Below are 23785 nucleotides of genomic sequence, written 5' to 3' on the forward strand. Positions count from 1 at the left end.
TGGGATTACCTCTCCATTGAATAGGGAGGATTGGACAGTGATCGCCCAGCTAGTGGCAGTCCTTAAACCATTCAGGGATGCCACAGAAAATTTAAGCTCAAACACTGCCAGTCTGGCCCAGGTAATCCCTGTGTTCTCCCATCTAGGCAGCAAGATGGATGTGTTCCTTGGAAACCGTGAGGCTGTTCAAGGTGGCACTCTACATCCTGACGTAGCAGCCATAGTCAGGAAGCTGAAGGATCTGCTAAAAGTACACCTTCGCAAGCGAATGGAAGAGAGTCCCGAAATGATGCTAGCGTGCCTTTGTGATCCAAGAATTAAGGGAAAGCTAGCTTTGAAATTCAATGTTCTCAGTAGCTACCGGGAGCAATTGGTCAACAAGGTGCGTGACTGGCAGCGTAAAATGGGAATGCTGTCCGAGGAGGGTGAGGTGCAGGAGGAGGAAGAGATGATGTGGTCTGCTACCCCTAGCAGCAGCATCAGCAGCAGTGCCACAAGCAGCACAACACAGCTGAGTGGAGCAGCTGCGTTTTGGGAAGAGGCACTTGGCAGTATAGTTGGACCATCTGACAGAGCTAGCAGCAGAAAGGAGAGTAGTGCTGCTGAAATGGTCAAACTTTACCTCTGTGAAGTTCCTTCTGCTCCTAATGTTGATCCTCTTAGCTACTGGGATGAAAAGAAGAGTGTGTGGCCTGCACTCTCATGGGTTGCGCAGCAGCTTCTATCATGTCCGCCAACCACTGTTCAAAGTGAGCGCGTGTTTTCTATGACTGGAAACATACTGAGTCCACAGCGCTCACGCATGGCACCTCATCTGATGGAGCAGATTGCCTTTCTTAAATTCAATCTGCCCAAATTGGGTTACCCAGCTCTTAGCTTGGAAAGTTAAATTTTTTCTCTCTAATGTTTAAGGTAGTTTCTCCCCCTGGTTGCACTTGCTGCGGTGTGGCAATGCCTGCTACCTCCGCTGGTGTAGCCAATTTACGCTAGGGCCTAGTGTCTGAGCTCTGTAAGTCCGCTCCCAAACGCCTAGGACTGACAGTCTTTGGATGCTTTGCCCTGGGGTGAAACAGGTGAGTGGGTCGTCAATTGCCCACTCATTCACCTTTTTCCGTTTCCAACGCTGCTGCTGGTGGTGGTGCCAGTATCTTTTGCCAGTTCGCTTCCTGGCTGAAATCATGCCTCAGATGTCCCTAATGGAAAGGGTAGTTTCTCCCCCCTGGTTGCACTTGCTGCGGTGTGGCAACGCCTGCTACCTCCGCCGGTGTAGCTAGCTTATGCTAGGGCCTTCTGTCTGAGTTCTGTAGGTCTGCTCCCAAACGCCAAGGACTGACAGTGCTTGGATGCTTTGCCCTGGGGTGAAACAGGTGAGCGGGTCGTCAATTGCCCACTCATTCGCCTTTCCCAATTCTGCTGCTGCTGGTGGTGGTGCCAGTGTCTCTCTTCAATGCCAGTTCGCTTCCTGGCTAGTGTCATGCCTCGAATGTCCCTGATGGTAAGGGTAGTTTCTCCCCCCTGGTTGCACTTGCTGCGGTGTGGCAACGCCTGCTACCTCCGCCGGTGTAGCCAGCTTACGCTAGGGCCTTGTGTCTGAGTTCTGTAGGTCTGCTCCCAAACGCCAAGGACTGACAGTGCTTGGATGCTTTGCTCTGGGGTGAAACAGGTGAGCGGGTCGTCAATTGCCCACTCATTCGCCTTTCCCAATTCTGCTGCTGCTGGTGGTGGTGCCAGTGTCTCTCTTCAATGCCAGTTCGCTTCCTGGCTAGTGTCATGCCTCGAATGTCCCTGATGGTAAGGGTAGTTTCTCCCCCCTGGTTGCACTTGTTGCGGTGTGGCAACGCCTGCTACCTCCGCCGGTGTAGCCAGCTTACGCTAGGGCCTTGTGTCTGAGTTCTGGAAGTCCGCTCCCAAACGCCAAGGACTGACAGTTTTTGGATGCTTTGCCCTGGGGTGAAACAGGTGAGCGGGTCGTCAATTGCCCACTCATTCGCCTTTTCCAATGCTGCTGCTGCTGCTGCTGGTGGTGGTGCCAGTGTCTCTTCTCTGCCAGTTCGCTTCCTGGCTAGTGTCATGCCTCAAATGTCCCTTATGGTAAGGGCAGTTTCTCCCCCCTGGTTGCACTTGCTGCGGTGTGGCAACGCCTGCTACCTCCGCCAATGTAGCCAGCTTACGCTAGGGCCTTGTGTCTGAGCTCTGGAAGTCCGCTCCCAAACGCCAAGGACTGACAGTGTTTGGATGCTTTGCTCTGGGGTGAAACAGGTGAGTGGGTCGCCAATTGCCCACTCATTCGCCTTTCCCAATTCTGCTGCTGCTGCTGGTGGTGGTGCCAGTGTCTCTTCGATGCCAGTTCGCTTCCTGGCTAGTGTCATGAATCAAATGTCCCTAATGGTAAGGGCAGTTTCTCCCCCCTGGCTGCCTCTGTCTGCGGTGTGGCAACGCCTGCTACCTCCGCCGGAGTGGCCAGCTTACGCTAGGGCCTTGTGTCTGAGCTCTGGAAGTCTGCTGCCAAACGTCTAAGACTGACAGTGTTTGGGTGCTTTGCCCTGGGGTGAAACAGGTGAGTGGGTCGCCAATTGCCCACTCATTCGCCTTTCCCATTTTTCAATGCTGCTGCTGGTGGTGGTGGTGGTGCCAGCATCTCTTCTCTGCCAGTTCGCTTCCTGGCTAGAGTCATGCCCAAAATGTCCCTAATTGTAAGGGCAGTTTCTCCCCCCTGGCTGCCTCTGTCTGCGGTGTGGCAACGCCTGCTACCTCCGCCGGAGTGGCCAGCTTACGCTAGGGCCTTGTGTCTGAGCTCTGGAAGTCTGCTGCCAAACGTCTAAGACTGACAGTGTTTGGGTGCTTTGCCCTGGGGTGAAACAGGTGAGTGGGTCGCCAATTGCCCACTCATTCGCCTTTTCAATGCTGCTGCTGGTGGTGGTGCCAGCATCTCTTCTCTGCCAGTTCGCTTCCTGGCTAGAGTCATGCCCAAAATGTCCCTAATGGTAAGGGCAGTTTCTCCCCCCTGGCTGCCTCTGTTTGCGGTGTGGCAACGCCTGCTACCTCCGCCGGAGTGGCCAGCTTACGCTAGGGCCTTGTGTCTGAGCTCTGGAAGTCTGCTGCCAAACGTCTAAGACTGACAGTGTTTGGGTGCTTTGCCCTGGGGTGAAACAGGTGAGTGGGTCGCCAATTGCCCACTCATTCGCCTTTTCAATGCTGCTACTGGTGGTGGTGCCAGCATCTCTTCTCTGCCAGTTCGCTTCCTGGCTAGTGTCATGCCTCAAATGTCCCTAATTGTAAGGGCAGTTTCTCCCCCCTGGCTGCCTCTGTCTGCGGTGTGGCAACGCCTGCTACCTCCGCCGGAGTGGCCAGCTTACGCTAGGGCCTTGTGTCTGAGCTCTGGAAGTCTGCTGCCAAACGTCTAAGACTGACAGTGTTTGGGTGCTTTGCCCTGGGGTGAAACAGGTGAGCGGGTCGCCAATTGCCCTCTCATTCGCCTTTCCAATTTTTCAATGCTGCTGGTGGTGGTGGTGGTGGTGGTGGTGCCAGCATCTCTTCTCTGCCAGTTCGCTTCCTGGCTAGAGTCATGCCCAAAATGTCCCTAATTGTAAGGGCAGTTTCTCCCCCCTGGCTGCCTCTGTCTGCGGTGTGGCAACGCCTGCTACCTCCGCCGGAGTGGCCAGCTTACGCTAGGGCCTTGTGTCTGAGCTCTGGAAGTCTGCTGCCAAACGTCTAAGACTGACAGTGTTTGGGTGCTTTGCCCTGGGGTGAAACAGGTGAGTGGGTCGCCAATTGCCCACTCATTCGCCTTTTCAATGCTGCTGCTGGTGGTGGTGCCAGCATCTCTTCTCTGCCAGTTCGCTTCCTGGCTAGTGTCATGCCTCAAATGTCCCTAATTGTAAGGGCAGTTTCTCCCCCCTGGCTGCCTCTGTCTGCGGTGTGGCAACGCCTGCTACCTCCGCCGGAGTGGCCAGCTTACGCTAGGGCCTTGTGTCTGAGCTCTGGAAGTCTGCTGCCAAACGTCTAAGACTGACAGTGTTTGGGTGCTTTGCCCTGGGGTGAAACAGGTGAGTGGGTCGCCAATTGCCCACTCATTCGCCTTTTCAATGCTGCTGCTGGTGGTGGTGCCAGCATCTCTTCTCTGCCAGTTCGCTTCCTGGCTAGTGTCATGCCTCAAATGTCCCTAATTGTAAGGGCAGTTTCTCCCCCCTGGCTGCCTCTGTCTGCGGTGTGGCAACGCCTGCTACCTCCGCCGGAGTGGCCAGCTTACGCTAGGGCCTTGTGTCTGAGCTCTGGAAGTCTGCTGCCAAACGTCTAAGACTGACAGTGTTTGGGTGCTTTGCCCTGGGGTGAAACAGGTGAGTGGGTCGCCAATTGCCCACTCATTCGCCTTTTCAATGCTGCTGCTGGTGGTGGTGCCAGCATCTCTTCTCTGCCAGTTCGCTTCCTGGCTAGAGTCATGCCCAAAATGTCCCTAATGGTAAGGGCAGTTTCTCCCCCCTGGCTGCCTCTGTTTGCGGTGTGGCAACGCCTGCTACCTCCGCCGGAGTGGCCAGCTTACGCTAGGGCCTTGTGTCTGAGCTCTGGAAGTCTGCTGCCAAACGTCTAAGACTGACAGTGTTTGGGTGCTTTGCCCTGGGGTGAAACAGGTGAGCGGGTCGCCAATTGCCCACTCATTTGCCTTTCCCATTTCCTTTTCCATTTCATTATTTTCCTTCTGATACACAACCAACCAAACATAACACACACAATAACACATATAACACATATAACACACAGTGACATCACACATAACACACATACACACACACTTACAATGCACAAAACACAAGGACCTTTTCCTTGTTATTTGCCCTGGCCTTCACTCACTAATAGCATTACATTAACACTATAACTCACACTTCACCCTATAACATTTTTCCATCCACATACCTGCCAACAGACCCAACTTTTTCAGGGACAGTCCTGCTTTTTTCCAGTCCTGTCCCATCTAATTTAGCTAAACTAGGTATGCAAAATGCAAATACACATAGGTAGTTATAGCTCGGTAGGTAACGCTACTATAAACATTTAATAAATATAATCAAGTACTAAATAATAAATCTAACTTTAAAATACATTTAAATAAACCCCTATTTTTTTTTTTAAAAAAACATTAAAATTAAATTATTATTATTTAGACATAATCCATCTTTAACCAAACCAGTGCACTGCTACTAATCTTAAACATAACCGTACATTAACCCTAAGCTATTTTTTAGTTCTTGTCCAACATTTTTCCATCAGCATACCTGCCAACACACCCAAGATTTTGGTGGACAGTCCTGCTATTTTCCAGTCCTGTCCAATAAGTAAGTTGGGTTGTTGCAAAGTATGCCATTGTAAATAGGTAGCAAATGTTAGGCATGTAAAGTGGTCCAAAATCAATTTAAAAATGTAAAATATTCCCTATTCTTTTATTAAACATCTATGGACAGTACACCTCGGTATGTGTGTGCAACTCTATTGGTCGTTTCGGCAGGGGGCTCGCCTGCCATCAACGAATGAAGTGCATTCTGCAGTTCTGCAATTCACTCGTTGATGCCAGACCAGCCCCCTGCCGAAACGACCAATAGAGCTGCACACACGTACCTTCACGGCAGCTGCTGCTGCTGTGATGTGTTATTAACCCCGTATTAACCCCTGCTAGGCAACCAGGAGGAAAACGAAGATTAAACGAGCACGAAGAATGTCCGCGAATATTCGCCCGAAGAGAAGACAGGAACGGGCGAATATTCGCGGAATACGAAGATTTTTTTTTCCCCGAAGACGAGCACGAAGACGAACACGAAGAGCCCCCTGGTGCCCAAGTCTACTGGTCACTTAACAGCTACACAGTGGTAAGACAAAGACAACGTGACTAAATAAAACAAATAGCTTTAAAAATTATCATTTCATTTATTATTTATCACCCACGTAAAAAAGGTAATTGCCCCCTAAACCTAATAACTGGTTGTGCCATCCTTGGTAACAGCAACTACAATCATTTGCCGTAACTGGCAATGAGTATTTTTAATTTTGAAGGAATTCTTCTTGACAGAATTGTATTAATTCAGCCACATTGGATGGTTTTAAGCATACACTGCCTTTTTAAGCTCATGCCAAAGAATCTTATTGGATTCAAGTTAGGAGGTTGAGTAGACCACTTCAAAACCTTCATTTTGTTTTGAGCCATCCAGAGGTGGACTTGATAATTGATGGCAGGGCATTTTCCTTTGTATTTTTTGGTAGAGAGACGATTTCATGGTTCCATCAATTATGGCAAGTCGCCCAGGTCCTAAGAAACAAATCAGCCACAGACCATCACACTACCACCACGTGTTTGACTCTTGGTATGATGGTTTTATCGTGGAGCGCTGCATCAGCTTTACGCCAGATGTAACAGGACCCATATCTTCCAAAAAGTCCCACCTTTGACTCATCAGTCCACAGAATATTATCCCAAAAGTCTTGGGGTCATTGTGAGCTTGTGTGTTCTTTTTGGTCAGCAGTGGTTTTTGTCTCTTTCCTATTGTGGAATTGTGACCTTAACTAAGGCAAGGACTTTCTTTCATAGCTGTTCTTTTTGACACCTTTTAGCCAACTTCACTTTGCAAGACTGTTTAATTGATGTTTAGGTTTAATGAATCTGGTATTAATCATGCCTGGGAGTCTAGTGAAATTAAATGAAATCTTCATTTACTTTGGGCTATCTTTGTCTAATATTAAAATTAGTTAATCTGAAGCATTTAAATGTCATAAATAAACAAAATATAAGAGATCAGGAAGAGGGCAATTACTTTTTCACAGAACTGTATATATATATTAGTCCGGTAGACACGATGTAAAAAAAACCCAGAGTATTGCAGAGTATGCGGTGATACTTTTTTTTATTGGACTAACATAATATTTAAAAGACAAGCTTTCGAGAGTTATCCTCTCTTCAGACCTGACATCGTATATATATATATAGTGTACATTAATCTACCCCAACACTCACCATGGAATCATCTGCCACTATATAGAGTTCAACGTATTTCTTTGCGGTCAGAAATGCTTGTTTCTAATAAAACAAAACAAGAACATTGAGATATAGGATAGAGAGTGGGTACATTATAATACAGCACACTTAAAAGGCCTCCATTACTACCGTAATATCTAAGCACTCATAGCGATACATTTAAATTACTCGTACATCAGATGAAATGGAATGGAAGAAAAGGAATGGAGGAAGAAAATAAAAAGACTTTACAATGGAACTGAAAAGGGAGGAAGTGGGGGGAAATAAGGAAATTAGATCTACAAGGAAAGTAAAAGGGTAAATAAAAAAAAAAATTATTGCAAGAGAAAAAGAAATGACAAAATACATTAAGTAAGAATTCATTGCATGGTCTGGTTTGCCATTTAACATTGGGAACATCCCCTGTTTTAAGCGGGGCCCTCCATATCTGTTTCTGCTTTTTCTTGTAGAGCAGATTTACCAAGTGAGGAAAGCCAATGGTTTATCTCACCTCAGCATTGCTGCTGGACAGAGATACCATGCTGTAGGAGTCCTCGGTATACGTTTCATTGGTCACGCCGCATGTCATTGGGACGTCTTGCCGGGCCTTGTACGGGTACACTGCATGCGCCTCGCTGTCCGTCAGCTTTAGGGGCTCAATCAAGAATCTGCGGCCTCGTGTAACGATCATCCCTCTAATACAAACAGAAATAGGCATACTGTACCCCTAATAAACAAGCTCCATGTTCCCACAAAAATTACAGGGCCAGCCCTAGCCCTAGACAAACAACAAATGTGTTATTAAACATAAATGTATTTATAACCTTCACCTTATAGCAAAGAGCTGCATGTATGGCATATTGTATTCTACCTAACACAAACTGCTAACAAAAATGATAATTATTGAGGATATTATCATCTTTTCCAATATTATTTTTTTCAATAAATGTCAAAAGTATATTGATTAACAACCTTTTACAATAATCTACAGAATGTTTGCCCCTCCTGGCTATCTTTAGGTCCATTAGAATTAGAATGCTGTGTAAAGTTCCAAAAGGGAAATGGTGGATGGAATAATGTAGTCATTCCAATAACAGCATTCACTTGCTATATTATCAAATATTAACCTAAAAATATTTTCCGAACAAAATGCAATATTAATTAAATCTAGAAAGTGTTCAACATCTTTGGAAACAAAGAAAAAATCCAGAGAACCACATATCTAGCCCAAGGATACCATACCATTTATTCAGCTATAAATAAGACAGAATGGCACTTAATTATAGCCTCCTTCATCTTACCTTATCCCTCTGCATGTACTAATACTGGCCCAGGAATCAGTATCATTTGCCACATGCCCCTGGTAATAGCAGTGATCCTGCAAGAGAGAACACACAAATTCTCTGATATATCGTTATAAATGTTAAACTCTTTATTTTAATAATCATGACAAACTATTTTACCATTTTTTGGTAATGCTACTGTAGAAGCAAAATATACACAATTAAATGGGGTCAGTATAAATTCCACTTAATGGGTATAACTGTGGTGCTAGGACATTGTCATGACATCCCCAAAGGCATAGCCTGTGACCATATTGATACCTGGATTGTTGGGGTGCTTGTTGTTGGCGTCCCATCTGGTGAGTAGTGAGTCTCAGTGTAATTCTCAGATATCAAGTCTCTATAGGAAAAGAAAATGTTTGATGTCATGCATATGTATTCACTTATTGGTTTTACCTCTTTCACTTTAAAAAGGCTCAAGTTAAGGGCCATCCAAGCCCCTGCAGCAGTAGCTCTATGGGGTTGGCTCGTCATAATGTATACTGTGAATAAGCCACTATGTCTCAGAAGCAGAAAATGCACATATATATATATATATATATATATATATATATATATATATATACATACAAACACTTACTCATTCTTTTCAAGGTGTAGAATCAAAGGTATTCCCTCCAGTTCTAGCCCATACTGTACCAGGTCTGGATGCTCACTCTGTGGAGAATGAAGAGAAATAAATACAAGCAGAAGGGTTTTGAATCAGTCTTTGGGAATGTAAATTAGATTATTAAATTAATCTGGCCAGTGCTGTGCACTTATATAGGGCCGTAGGTCCGACTCCATTCAAAGGAACTATCCAATATAAGTCCAAGACAAACATTCCACTCCTTTGGTTGACCTTTCATGAACCGTTTGTAGTCGCACAGTCTGATATTTATAATACAGTTGATTAATTTAATTTCTAAGAATAAATAAAGGCACAATTCCATCAAACTCAACATGTTCTGCCCAAAAAGCAACTTGGAAAAGTCAACCAGATATTTGTGTAATAATATGCTTCTGCAGTCACATGCTTTAAAAATATTACCTGTGTATTCCTCTTAGATGACCTTTTCCTGAAATGCCAATCATGGTGGTCAAGTCAAGCAATGGACTCAAACTGGACTAAATGCCCCAAAAGCAACAATAACATCCATATGCCTGGTGTCCACGTATGGAGTATTTCCCTAGGAAAATACAGCTTGTTTGTTGAGACCCACGCCGTCAATCTGCCTAGAGTCCTTGTTAAGGACTGAACCCTACCGCCATCTATCAGTGTCAAGACTATGGCGTCATAAGCCCTTGGGGCCACGCAGCTTTACAGAGTGTTTCATGAAAACCAAATGTTGATCAAGGATGTGTGTATACGGTATGATAAGGCAATAACTTAGAATTTAGAGACTTTGTTGATTAAGGACCGCCGGATTACCTGTACGTCTCTCTTGTGCTGTGCATGAATTTTCCGTGGAAAAATCACCTCATATTTTTGCCCTGCTAGTGGCTGGTGAAATGCTGAAAGACAAAAATATATCCTTAGCAGGCTAAAAAAAAGTGCACCCAACTGAAAAGGCAAATGACCAAATATGCAATCAACCTAAAATCAGCACTGAGGATATGACTAAAAGCAATGTGTGACCACCCCCGGTGTCCTAACAGGAAAGACACACTCAGAGGTGATATATTATATTCACTAATAACTCTGATAAACTGATATTTTGCTGGCAAAAGTGGGCGGTCATGACAACATCCATGGTCCACATCATCTCCATCTCTACAGGAACTGTTGTGATCAGTGGTGGAGCAACCTGATTCTTTGACCACATATCGGAAATAGTATTGGTTAATGTTTCGTTTTTTTTCTTTGGAACATGATGTTTCTTAACTCACTGTCCTTCCTAAAACATTTAAACCAAATAAGGTTACAACAGGGTTTCTGAAACCCTGTCCTTCTTAAGACAGTACAACTAGATACACAGTGCAACCTTTCACTTGAAATGGAGGGAACAGTTCAGGAATTAAAAACCACATTGAAGAGCATAGTTCAGATTTCCCGTAAGCCATCGTTGCCTCTTCTTTCCTGCGTAGAGTGATTATAATAAGAGCTGATGGCTTGATTTACTAAACTGTGACTTGTGTTGCTACATTAACTATGCAACATGTAGAGACAGTTCTGGCTTTGCACATCCTTAGGCACCAATGAGTCTTACTGACTTCCATGGGTTGTATAATTATTATTATTATTATCATTATTATTATTTATTGTTTTATATAGCGCCATCAAATTCCGTAGCGCTGTACAATGGGTAGACTGGACATAACATGTAGTATGTAACATAACAAATTGACTAACAGAGACAACAGGTGAGGAGGGCCCTGCTCAAACGAATGGAATAAACTGGGATAAACTTTCAATGAAGAGTGATTATTGTTTTATATAGCGCCATCATATTCCGCTGCGCTGTAAATAGGTAGACATGACATAACAAGTAGTAAATAACATAACAATTCAACTTACAAAAACAATAGGTAAGTGGGGCCCTGCTCAAAAGAGCTTACACTCTAGAAGGAGTTGGGGTATTTTACACAAGAGGTAAAAGTGCCACTGTAGGGAAGGGCCAGCCACACTAGTAGTGCAGAGTTTAGTGTATTTAGCCTTTGTGATTGTGGGTTTAGAATGCAAACCTGTCACAGTCTGGACCTTTTATGAGCAGAAGCAGCAACAACTACTGTATTGAAAGAGAATGCAACTCATGCTTTTAAATGCCCACTTAAATGCTAAATGCTATTAAAAGTGAACCTGTCATCCAAAATAAAACTTTTCATTAATAGTAAATTAAAAGTAAATAATGTCTATAGGACAATTTCTTTTTTTCGAAATGGTTTTATGTTAGCATTGGTAATGTATTTAGAGCTATTTCTGAGTTTCTGTGGAGCTCAGACCCTGGACATGGGCAGTGGCGGTCAGATCACCCCTTTGTGAACAATTTAGGACCAGACCAACAAGGCAGGAATGTAGCTGAGTCACTCAACACGAGCATTAATGTGTATGTGTAAATGTGTGAGCATGGATGTGTATGTGTAAATGTGTGAGCATTGACATGTATGTGTGTGTGAGAATAGATGCTTGATTGCATATGTGTGTGGGCATGGATTTGTAAGTGTGTGAGCATGTATGTTTAAGTGTGTGTAAGCATGAATGTGTGAGGAAAAATGTGTGAGCATAGATGTCTATGTGTAAGTGTTTGCGTGTAAGCATGGATGTGCAAAAGTTGGTGTGTGAGCATGGATGTGTGTATGTGTGAGCATGAATGTGTATGAGTAAGTGTGTATGTGCTTTTATGTGTAAGTGTCTGTTAGCATGAATGTATAAATATAAATGTGTGTGTTAACATGAGTGTATAGGATTTAGGTATGGGTTAATGAGTGTGCATGTGTGTTGGCGAGAGAGTGTAAGTCTGCAAATGTGAGAGTGTGTGTAAAAAAGTATGCCAGTGCGTATGTGAGTTTCTGGGGGGGCAAAGGGCTGATGGGGTATATAGGATTCTCCCTGGAATCTGGACACGCAGCAAAAATGACAGCACAGCTTCCAAAAGGAAATGTACACATATTAGTCTTTTAGGGCAGTCTAGAACAGCAACAAAGAAAAGCATTCACATCAGTGGCCTTGTGGCTCTTTTAATCAAGAACACATAAAAAAAAAGCACGTAACCCAGGGACATCCTAAAACATTGAAAATAGCTTAATGTAGCTTAATGTGTCAAAAATTTGCCCAAATGTCAATTAATTGCTTCAAAATTTTACACAACCTTCCCAAACCTAAGCTAGACCTTACATGGATTTGGGGAGCTTATTGTGGCTTAACATACAAAAATTAATTAAACTATTGACTTGCTCCAAATTTTCCACAAAACAAGAATCCATCTCTTCCAACATTTCCTGACAATTTAAAGACTTTTGGTAAAACATATCAAAAGTTATTCACATTTAACAATTTTTATAAAAAGATGTTTAAAGTGAGGGGCTGAATGTACAATAGGCTTAAAGTGCCATAATCTGTCCAAATCTATGAAACCTCTAGGTTGGCTTGAATAGCTAAAAATGTAGGTTGTGCAAAATTACAAAACAATTGATTGACGTTTGGGCACATTTTGACACATTAAGGTACATTAAGCAATTTTTCTTTGGCCCTGTCTAGTTCACTTTTTTCATCATCATCCTCCTTAAAAGGGAACATATCGCCTTAACAGTGTTCAGAGCGGTTATTCATAAGATTAGTATATTGTGCTATTAGAATAACAAATTAACTCAGAGTAATGTTGCCATCTAAAATAATCCACATGCAGAAAGTATGCAATGTTTACAGCATTAAGTCGAAGCCTTAATCCTTCCAAGTATTAGCCTTTCAAAGACCATTCAACATGTTTATTTAGGTATATGAAACGCTAACATGACAGTACTTAAAGATACTTCAGACTGAGTCACCTATGTTCAAGCAGGGATAAATTGCTTAGTTTTGTATTTTTTGTATTAAAAAAACTCCAACTTTTGATTAATTAGATTTTTGTGAACGGCTCACTTACATTCCTTTTTTTTTTTAAATGCTTTCCACTAAACATTGGATTTGCTTGACGGGTAGTAGTACTCACCTAAAGTTTGGCAGCTTAGTAGCCCTACAAGGAGCAGCACCGAGGGCACCATCATAAGTGTAATCTTACTGCAAGAATAGTTACTGCAATTTAATACATAGATCTTCAGGGGAAGTAATCCGTTACACAACATTGCAACGAAAGAGGAAGTAGTTTGGTTTTTTTTTGGATGATTTAAGTGTGAATCCCAGTGAGTTTTATCTGAAAGAACAGCTGGCTGGCCCTGTATCATGCATAGTTAATGGAGGAAATCTCATTGATTTAGCTTTTGCGTTATGCGGGGACGGCTAAGCCCTTCTTGCAGAAGAAGCTTACTGGGGTCTGCTCTTCGTTATGCATTTTGGAGCCTGTGAGTAAATTCTTCTGAGCACATTCTGAAAACAAATAAAAATCACATAAAAATAATGAGTTTTGCTGCATACAAGCCATATGTTGACAAACAAGGGAATAACCACCACTAACTCTCCTATTACATAGAGAAAAACAAATTGGACTCAGGTGCAAATCCAAATCAATAGAAACATGTAGTTTATATATTCGGCTCCTGTAGTCTTCACATTTTTTTTCTGCTGACTTATTTGGTCATTAATTTTATGTTATATTCACGGTAACTTTAGTGGGTTCAACTCTCATATTGTGCTACATTGACACAACCCCAGTCTATCATACGCAGAGCACCTTTAGGGAACAATCTGGCAATAACACAGCGGTGATATCATAATGTAGTGATGCTGCTGTACCGGGGGTGCTTTGGTCCTGAGAAGTAAGCTGTCTGGATTTCATAACATTTGTGCACATTGGTTTTGGCTCTTCTGTGAGCCAGGACTTCTCGGCCAACATCAGTGCTTGACCTTGGCCAATATAAGTGCCTGACCTCACTAATGTTCTTTTGGCTGAATGGGCACAAATTCCCACAGAAACCCTGTCTTCCCAGTAGAGTGGAGGATGTTATAGCTATAAAGCGAGGGCGACTCCATAATAATGCCCATGGTGTTGGAATAGGATGTCCAACAAGCTTATATAAGTGTGATGGTCAGGCGTCCACATACTTTTTGTCATATAGGGTACTTTTGTTATAAAGAATCACTAACGTGGAATTATCATTCACTGATACATTTAATGGTGGAGAGGATAGTTAAAGCTAGCTTCTTCAGACCTGTCTGTTCTACTGGCTAACATAGTATGATCCTAGACCCAACCCCTTAACCCATTCCCATAATAATGACATGACTCCGATATATGGGTTAAGGGTGTTGCACACAGCTTTATTAATCCTGTGCCAGCAATGAAGACATACACTTATATAACCAACCATAAAACAACCTGCCAGCTACTGAGCCATGCCCAACAGGCGGTTCTACCACCAACCTCCAAGAGTCCTGGCCCAACAGTTGCCATAAGCCCCCCGCTGGGCCTGCCGCCCCAAGCCCTATCTGGTGCTGCTTACAGTTATCCTCATCACTCACTGGCCAAGGGGAATCTGCTTCGCTGCTTGTGACCAAAATACCGTATTTCCCCATGTATAAGACGCACCTTTTTAAAAAAAAATTGGGGTGTAAAAACTAGACTTGGGCACCAGGGGGCTCTTCGTGTTCGTCTTCGTGCTCGTCTTCGGGGAAAAAAAAATCTTCGTATTCCGCGAATATTCGCCCGTTCCTGTCTTCTCTTCGGGCGAATATTCGCGGACATTCTTCGTGCTCGTTTAATCTTCGTTTTCCTCCTGGTTGCCTAGCAGGGGTTAATACGGGGTTAATAACACATCACAGCAGCAGCAGCTGCCGTGAAGGTACGTGTGTGCAGCTCTATTGGTCGTTTCGGCAGGGGGCTGGTCTGGCATCAACGAGTGAATTGCAGAACTGCAGAATGCACTTCATTCGTTGATGGCAGGCGAGCCCCCTGCCGAAACGACCAATAGAGTTGCACACACATACCGAGGTGTACTGTCCATAGATGTTTAATAAAAGAATAGGGAATATTTTACATTTTTAAATTGATTTTGGACCACTTTACATGCCTAACATTTGCTACCTATTTACAATGGCATACTTTGCAACAACCCAACTTACTTATTGGACAGGACTGGAAAATAGCAGGACTGTCCACCAAAATCTTGGGTGTGTTGGCAGGTATGCTGATGGAAAAATGTTGGACAAGAACTAAAAAATAGCTTAGGGTTAATGTACGGTTATGTTTAAGATTAGTAGCAGTGCACTGGTTTGGTTAAAGATGGATTATGTCTAAATAATAATAATTTAATTTTAATGTTTTTTTTTTTAAAAAAATAGGGGTTTATTTAAATGTATTTTAAAGTTAGATTTATTATTTAGTACTTGATTATATTTATTAAATGTTTATAGTAGCGTTACCTACCGAGCTATAACTACCTATGTGTATTTGCATTTTGCATACCTAGTTTAGCTAAATTAGATGGGACAGGACTGGAAAAAAGCAGGACTGTCCCTGAAAAAGTTGGGTCTGTTGGCAGGTATGTGGATGGAAAAATGTTATAGGGTGAAGTGTGAGTTATAGTGTTAATGTAATGCTATTAGTGAGTGAAGGCCAGGGCAAATAACAAGGAAAAGGTCCTTGTGTTTTGTGCATTGTAAGTGTGTGTGTATGTGTGTTATGTGTGATGTCACTGTGTGTTATATGTGTTATATGTGTTATTGTGTGTGTTATGTTTGGTTGGTTGTGTATCAGAAGGAAAATAATGAAATGGAAAAGGAAATGGGAAAGGCAAATGAGTGGGCAATTGGCGACCCGCTCACCTGTTTCACCCCAGGGCAAAGCACCCAAACACTGTCAGTCTTAGACGTTTGGCAGCAGACTTCCAGAGCTCAGACACAAGGCCCTAGCGTAAGCTGGCCACTCCGGCGGAGGTAGCAGGCGTTGCCACACCGCAGACAGAGGCAGCCAGGGGGGAGAAACTGCCCTTACCATTAGGGACATTTGATTCATGACACTAGCCAGGAAGCGAACTGGCATCGAAGAGACACTGGCACCACCACCAGCAGCAGCAGCAGCAGAATTGGGAAAGGCGAATGAGTGGGCAATTGGCGACCCACTCACCTGTTTCACCCCAGGGCAAAGCACCCAAACACTGTCAGTCTTAGACGTTTGGCAGCAGACTTCCAGAGCTCAGACACAAGGCCCTAGCGTAAGCTGGCCACTCCGGCGGAGGTAGCAGGCGTTGCCACACCGCAAACAGACGCAGCCAGAGGGGAGAAACTGCCCTTACCACTAGGGACATTTTGGGCATGACTCTAGCCAGGAAGCGAACTGGCAGAGAAGAGATGCTGGCACCACCACCACCACCAGCAGCAGCATTGAAAAATGGGAAAGGCGAATGAGTGGGCAATTGGCGACCCACTCACCTGTTTCACCCCAGGGCAAAGCACCCAAACACTGTCAGTCTTAGACGTTTGGCAGCAGACTTCCAGAGCTCAGACACTAGGCCCTAGCGTAAGCTGGCCACTCCGGCGGAGGTAGCAGGCGTTGCCACACCGCAGACAGAGGCAGCCAGGGGGGAGAAACTGCCCTTACCATTAGGGACATTTGATTCATGACACTAGCCAGGAAGCGAACTGGCATCGAAGAGACACTGGCACCACCACCAGCAGCAGCAGCAGCAGAATTGGGAAAGGCGAATGAGTGGGCAATTGGCGACCCACTCACCTGTTTCACCCCAGAGCAAAGCATCCAAACACTGTCAGTCCTTGGCGTTTGGGAGCGGACTTCCAGAGCTCAGACACAAGGCCCTAGCGTAAGCTGGCTACATTGGCGGAGGTAGCAGGCGTTGCCACACCGCAGCAAGTGCAACCAGGGGGGAGAAACTGCCCTTACCATAAGGGACATTTGAGGCATGACACTAGCCAGGAAGCGAACTGGCAGAGAAGAGACACTGGCACCACCACCAGCAGCAGCAGCATTGGAAAAGGCGAATGAGTGGGCAATTGACGACCCGCTCACCTGTTTCACCCCAGGGCAAAGCATCCAAGCACTGTCAGTCCTTGGCGTTTGGGAGCAGACCTACAGAACTCAGACACAAGGCCCTAGCGTAAGCTGGCTACACCGGCGGAGGTAGCAGGCGTTGCCACACCAGGGGGGAGAAACTACCCTTTCCATTAGGGACATCTGAGGCATGATTTCAGCCAGGAAGCGAACTGGCAAAAGATACTGGCACCACCACCAGCAGCAGCGTTGGAAACGGAAAAAGGTGAATGAGTGGGCAATTGACGACCCACTCACCTGTTTCATCCCAGGGCAAAGCATCCAAAGACTGTCAGTCCTAGGCGTTTGGGAGCGGACTTACAGAGCTCAGACACTAGGCCCTAGCGTAAATTGGCTACACCAGCGGAGGTAGCAGGCATTGCCACACCGCAGCAAGTGCAACCAGGGGGAGAAACTACCTTAAACATTAGAGAGAAAAAATTTAACTTTCCAAGCTAAGAGCTGGGTAACCCAATTTGGGCAGATTGAATTTAAGAAAGGCAATCTGCTCCATCAGATGAGGTGCCATGCGTGAGCGCTGTGGACTCAGTATGTTTCCAGTCATAGAAAACACGCGCTCACTTTGAACAGTGGTTGGCGGACATGATAGAAGCTGCTGCGCAACCCATGAGAGTGCAGGCCACACACTCTTCTTTTCATCCCAGTAGCTAAGAGGATCAACATTAGGAGCAGAAGGAACTTCACAGAGGTAAAGTTTGACCATTTCAGCAGCACTACTCTCCTTTCTGCTGCTAGCTCTGTCAGATGGTCCAACTATACTGCCAAGTGCCTCTTCCCAAAACGCAGCTGCTCCACTCAGCTGTGTTGTGCTGCTTGTGGCACTGCTGCTGATGCTGCTGCTAGGGGTAGCAGACCACATCATCTCTTCCTCCTCCTGCACCTCACCCTCCTCGGACAGCATTCCCATTTTACGCTGCCAGTCACACACCTTGTTGACCAATTGCTCCCGGTAGCTACTGAGAACATTGAATTTCAAAGCTAGCTTTCCCTTAATTCTTGGATCACAAAGGCACGCTAGCATCATTTCGGGACTCTCTTCCATTCGCTTGCGAAGGTGTACTTTTAGCAGATCCTTCAGCTTCCTGACTATGGCTGCTACGTCAGGATGTAGAGTGCCACCTTGAACAGCCTCACGGTTTCCAAGGAACACATCCATCTTGCTGCCTAGATGGGAGAACACTGGGATTACCTGGGCCAGACTGGCAGTGTTTGAGCTTAAATTTTCTGTGGCATCCCTGAATGGTTTAAGGACTGCCACTAGCTGGGCGATCACTGTCCAATCCTCCCTATTCAATGGAGAGGTAATCCCAATATTGTGCTCTGAGGCAAGATTATGGATTGCCCTCTGCTGCTCCAAAATCCTCTCTAGCATGTCTAACGTGGAGTTCCACCGTGTACTGACATCCTGACGTAGGCAGTGTACGGGAAGACCTGACCTCTCTTGCTCTTCCCTCAAAAGTTGGCTAGCCTTAACACCATGGTGAAAGTGCCCAGCGATCTTTCTGCAGCGGGACAGAACTACTGCTGCCACATTAGTTCCTTCTGACATTGCTGCCTTCACTACAAGATGGATGATGTGGGCTGCACAGCGCACACCAACAATATGACCATCTCGCAGCGCTTTCACCATATTGGCACCTCCGTCAGTTACCACAAAACCAACTTCAACATTGGTGCCCGCCTCTGCTCCCACCCAAAGGCTAAACATTTTCCTAATCGCATGCAGAATATTTTGGGAAGTGTGCTTTTCATCCATCACTTCTGCATGGAGAAGGAATGATCGGTAGCCTGCTGCAGCAACTTCCTTAGACACACCGGGCTGCCACCAGTGTGCTGTCAAAGAAAGAAAGGCATGCTGGGCGCTAGGTGCACTCCACAAATCTGTAGTGAAATGAACACACTGACCAGCAGCCTTGGAAAGCTCCTCTTTCACTGCTGCAACACAGGACCGATACAGCGAGGGGACAATGTTCCTGCTGAAAGTGGAACGTGACGGAACTGTGTATTGTGGAGCCACAGCCGCCATCAATTGTTTGAAAGGCTCCCCTTCAATCATGGAGAAGGATGCCCCTCCAACAGCAATGAACTGACCAATAAGTCGCGTTACTTTATTGGCCTGCTGTTTGGGCATCGTTCTCTTGGAGTGGAATGCCCCAAATTCTTCCAGGGTGGGCTGGGCATGCAGTGCTCCAACCTGCCTTGGTCTCTGGCTGCCAGCACTAGTTGCTGCTGCTGCTGCTGCTGCTGCTATTGGCTCAGAAGAAGAAGCTGTTGGGGTTTTTCCACGGCCACCAGCTATGCTGCCTGCACTAAGTTTTACCTCTGCATCTTTCCCCAATAGCACAGCGTTGTGTTGAGTGCTGAGGTGATGCTTCATGCTAGCACTGGTAAAATGGCCAGACACTTTCCCTCTGCTTATTAGCTTCCCACAATGTTTGCACTTTCCATAGCGCCCTTCTTCAACATTTTCAAAGTGCTCCCAAATTGGGGCGCGCATAGCCTTGGAGTGTGCCTTGGGTGCTGCTCTTACTGCTCGGGGTGGATGAACAGAGGCAGAACTAGTGGTGGTGGGACTGGTGGTAACAGTACTGGCCATAGTGGGACTGCTAATTGCTTTAGATTTGCTAGGTTTTGCTGCTGCTGCTGGTGGTGGTGATGGTGATGATCGTAGCGGAGAAGGTGGAGGCTCAGGGGAAAATTGTGCACTAGTCATTTGGACACTGCTCCCTGAGGAATCTGATTCCTGACCACTCATCTCCTCTACTTCCTCTGGCTCATAGTCTAGCTCTTCATTAGCCAGATCGAATGGAATTCCTGCTAGGCTGGAGCTAAGACTGATATCGTCGTGAGACTCGTGACTAGTAGTAGTGCGAGCAGGAAGAATAGACTCTGCACTTGGCCTCTCAGTCTCAGGCTCCTCTGCTACCTCGCTAGGTGGAGTTCCACTATGTGTAGCCCTCTCTCTAACTGTCTTTACAAAAATTTTGTAAGGACTTGGTGGCTTGCTAGAGGTACTAGGAGGACATGGCGTGGCGGTACCAGTGGGAACAGTAGGCGCAGCACTAGTGGTGGTAGAGGCGGGGGTGGTGGTGGTGGTGGTTTTCCCTACAAAGGAATGAGATCGCTTTGGTTTGGGACCCCTCTGAGTCTTGCTGCTAATTTGGCTCTGCTTGGTACCTTGCATGCTGCTGGTGGATGGGGAAGATGCTGCTTGGGGCAAAAGGCACTTCTTTTTAGTCACTGGGCTGGTACTACTTGTGCTACCCTTTAACTTTGAACGTGCTTCTGGTGCTTTAGGCTTTCCGTAAAAAACCATAGAGCTTGTGGGCCTAGCCGCACTACTACTGCCTGCTTTTGGTGCCTTTCCTTTACTTGATGATCCTTCAAGCAATGCTTCCCCAAATGATAAGCGAGAGCTTGGCCTACTTGGCCGACTAGACTGACGCAAAGGCTGCATCTTAGAGCTGGTGGTGGTGCTGGTGGTGGTGCTGGTGGTGGTGGTGGTGGTGGTAGATGGAGCTTGTCCCTCCTTAGTCCCAAAAGGAGGATCCATTTCAAATTTTGTGTTGTGTGTGTAGTGTAGTGTAGTGTAGTGTAGTGTAGTGTTTAAAAAACTATAAAAAAAAAAATAAAAAAATAAAAATAAAAAAAAGGAAAAACGAATTAAAGACAAAAAAATTAGAGGAAGTTCTCTTCAGTGCTACTGCTTAAAAAGTAAAACTATGCACTACTGCACTGTGCTGTGTGCAATCTGCCAAAATCCTAAAGTTATTGAAATTATTAACTCAAGATTAACTATTTAATAACTAGCAGTATTTTATTTTTAATTTGAATTTACACGGGCCTAAGAGCTTAGCCTACCACTATGCTAGCCTAAAGCTATATTTCCTTACTATAAGTCTACCTCTAGGCAGACGCTCTCAAACCCACTAAGCTAAAGTGAGGTTAAATCAGATTCAGTATATGATTTATTAATTAATATTAAGTTATATAATATTAATAGATTAGAACTAATTTACTTATATATTATGTATTATAGATAGAAGAATATAGATTATGAATTAGAATTTAGAATTAGAATTACTTATATTATAGATTATGAATTAGAATATTATTATTTATAATATATTATAGATTAAGATTAAAGAAGATTAGAATTATTTTAGTACTACAGCTAGTAGCTTGAAGCTTTGCTTAGTACAGCTCGTCACAGTCAATTTTTCTTGAAAAGAATTAGAAATAAAATAAAATGTCACAGCAAAACGGTTATCTTCACTGCTTGCTGCACTCACTAGCCCAACAAGTTCACTTCACTGATGGACTGAGGTGAGCAAAACACTAAGGGTACTTTTAATAAAATTGAAATAAAATGTAAAATAAATGAGAAAATCTTTGCAAAACAGTTAACGTCACTGCTTGCTGATCAAAAAAAAACACAGCACTTATGCGGCTGCACTCACTAGCCCAACAAGTTCACTTCACTGATGGACTGAGGTGAGCAAAACAAATGAAATAAAATGAAAGATTAATTAAGAAAAATTGACTTGGTCTCTTACTGTTGCTAAAACAAAGCACAAACTATAGAGCTGCAGCACCAGTACTAATAAGATTAGCTGAACTATACGCTAGTAGTAATTAATTAATATTATTACTTTTATTTATAGCTAATTTAATTAACTATTAAGATAAGAAAGAATTAGAGAATTATTGATATTACTGATTTTAGATTAGACACTAGTAGATGTTCTGAATGTCTACAGTACACTCTACACTAGTATACTATTACTAACTATAACTGACAAATATATATATAATTTTATAATGAATTCAATTATTAATTATATTAATTAATATTACTGATTTTAAATTAGACACTAGTAGATGAATGTCTACAGTACACTCTACACTAGTATACTATAGTATATATATATATATGACTGACAAATATATATATATATATATAATATTATAATGAACTATTAAATTATAGATTCTATTAAATTGTAATTTATAAATTCTATTTAATTTATTTAAGCAGGACAGGCAATAGGCACTAGTGCCAGCCCAGGGCAAGGGCACCCCAGTGCCACTGAGGCACTGGGTGCACTGTCAACTCAACAGCACTTACACTAAAGTTGATGACAAATTAATTTTAAAAAAATTAAATTAATCAAATTATTATTATTAAATATATTAATTAAGTAGCACTGAAGTGAGGATGAAGTACACAGTGAGAAATGGCAGGCTAAGGCTTACCAGTCTCACACAGAACAGAACAATCTCTCTCTGTAACGCTCGGATGCAGCACAGCAGTGTTGCCAAAGCAGTCACAGCGAAAAATGAATGGATCTCTCAGGCAAGCTCTGGTCTTATAAAGGCGCCTTCAGAATTCAAAAAACAGCAGCACAGGCATTGGACGAGACCCTTAGCGTTACGTCACAAGAGTGAGCTGATTGGACAGACGAGGATCAGCTCACTCCTGTTTGAAATTTTGGCGGTTGCGCGGCAAAAACGAAGACGATCACGAAGAATCTTCGATTCTTCGTGATTGTGAGTCTTCGTCTTCGCCTACGGTTTGCCGGCACTGTATTCTGTTCTACGTTCCTTCGGAACGAACAAAAAAACGGCCTCTTCGTGCTCGTTTTCATGTTCGCCTGAAGACGAATGCACAAGTCTAGTAAAAACACGTCTTATACAGTGGTTTTAGAGTATTTATTTTTCCGCTTACCTCTGTGTTGCTCAGCAGTGTCTATTGTTCCATTGAGGAGACACAAGAATCCAGTGGAGTCACGTGAATGTACATCACATGACTCTGCTACATTCCAGCTCCCCTGGGCAGGACAAGAGAAGTTCACTCAGAGTTGGAGCAACGCAGAGGGAAACAAAGTCTGCGAGCAGCACCGGAAGATCTGCAGTTCAGGTAAGGGGGGGAGGGTGTATGAGTCTGCGTGAATGGGGGAATGAATGAATATGTGTGTGTGATAACATGGATGTGTAAGTAGGGGGGGGCAGGGCACAGGGAGGATGAAAGTGATGTGCATGTGTTGGCTGCTTGTGCATGATAGGAGTGTGATTGCTATATTAAATATACATGATTGCTAACAGCAATAACACTCCTACCATGCCCAGGCATACCCAGATTCCAGAACAGCTAACATCACGCTCATCCTGGAACCTGTGCATGATAGGTTCCAGCATGATAGAAGGGCACCAAAATTAAGGTGCGTCTTATACATGGGAGTGTCTTATACATGGGGAAATACGGTAATACATGTAATACATGTTATAATAATACATGTACAAACTATACAAACAACTGGGTGGAGATCCCTGCCCAGAAGGAGTCAAGCGGGGGAAAAGTGTGGGGCCCCTTCCTCAGCCACCTTTTAATCACCAATGTTATGACTGCTGGAATACCCATACTCCAGGCCTAGGCCAGCATCCATACTCCCTTTTCCTTACAGTGGGCCGCGGATAGACAAAATTCAAGGGAGGGGCTGCATGATCAGGCCAGGATCATGTTGGGGTGCATGATCACCTCATGGATCCTTTTGGATAGGTCATTTGGGGGCGTGGGTCAATGCCCCTTTAAGTAGGGTCGTGGTGTAGGGCCTCTTCATTATTGTGCATAGGCGCAGTTCGCAAGATTTTACCCCTCCCTTTTTTGTTTTGTCTTCTGGCTTGGTGTTTTTGGGGAACTGAGGTTGCGGTCATGTTTTTTATGGTTGATTTATTCAGGGTATGTGGGTGAACTCGTCGTAGTTTCTTATCTGAGGTATGGAAACCGTGTTTATTGTGTACTTTGA

The 23785-nt window shown here is 44.3% G+C and overlaps 1 protein-coding gene across 1 annotated transcript in view; it reads right to left on the reverse strand.

The window, feature by feature from the left end:
• The window catches only part of LOC149275893 (zinc metalloproteinase-disintegrin-like berythractivase), a 52130-nt gene that overhangs the window by 20448 nt on the left and 7897 nt on the right, over nt 1–23785 (reverse strand). The window contains exons 4-10 of the mRNA XM_089504201.1: nt 22708–22810; nt 9752–9834; nt 8921–8997; nt 8602–8680; nt 8299–8375; nt 7509–7692; nt 6998–7060 (exon numbers count right to left, since the gene is read on the reverse strand). Of these exons, the coding sequence (XP_089360327.1) occupies nt 6998–7060; nt 7509–7692; nt 8299–8375; nt 8602–8680; nt 8921–8997; nt 9752–9834; nt 22708–22810 (666 nt within the window). The remainder of the gene's footprint in view (nt 1–6997; nt 7061–7508; nt 7693–8298; nt 8376–8601; nt 8681–8920; nt 8998–9751; nt 9835–22707; nt 22811–23785) is intronic.

This window comes from Sceloporus occidentalis, unplaced genomic scaffold (assembly GCF_023333645.1).
Source record: "Sceloporus occidentalis isolate IW3139 unplaced genomic scaffold, rSceOcc1.0.p SCAF_259, whole genome shotgun sequence".
NCBI lineage: Eukaryota > Metazoa > Chordata > Lepidosauria > Squamata > Phrynosomatidae > Sceloporus > Sceloporus occidentalis.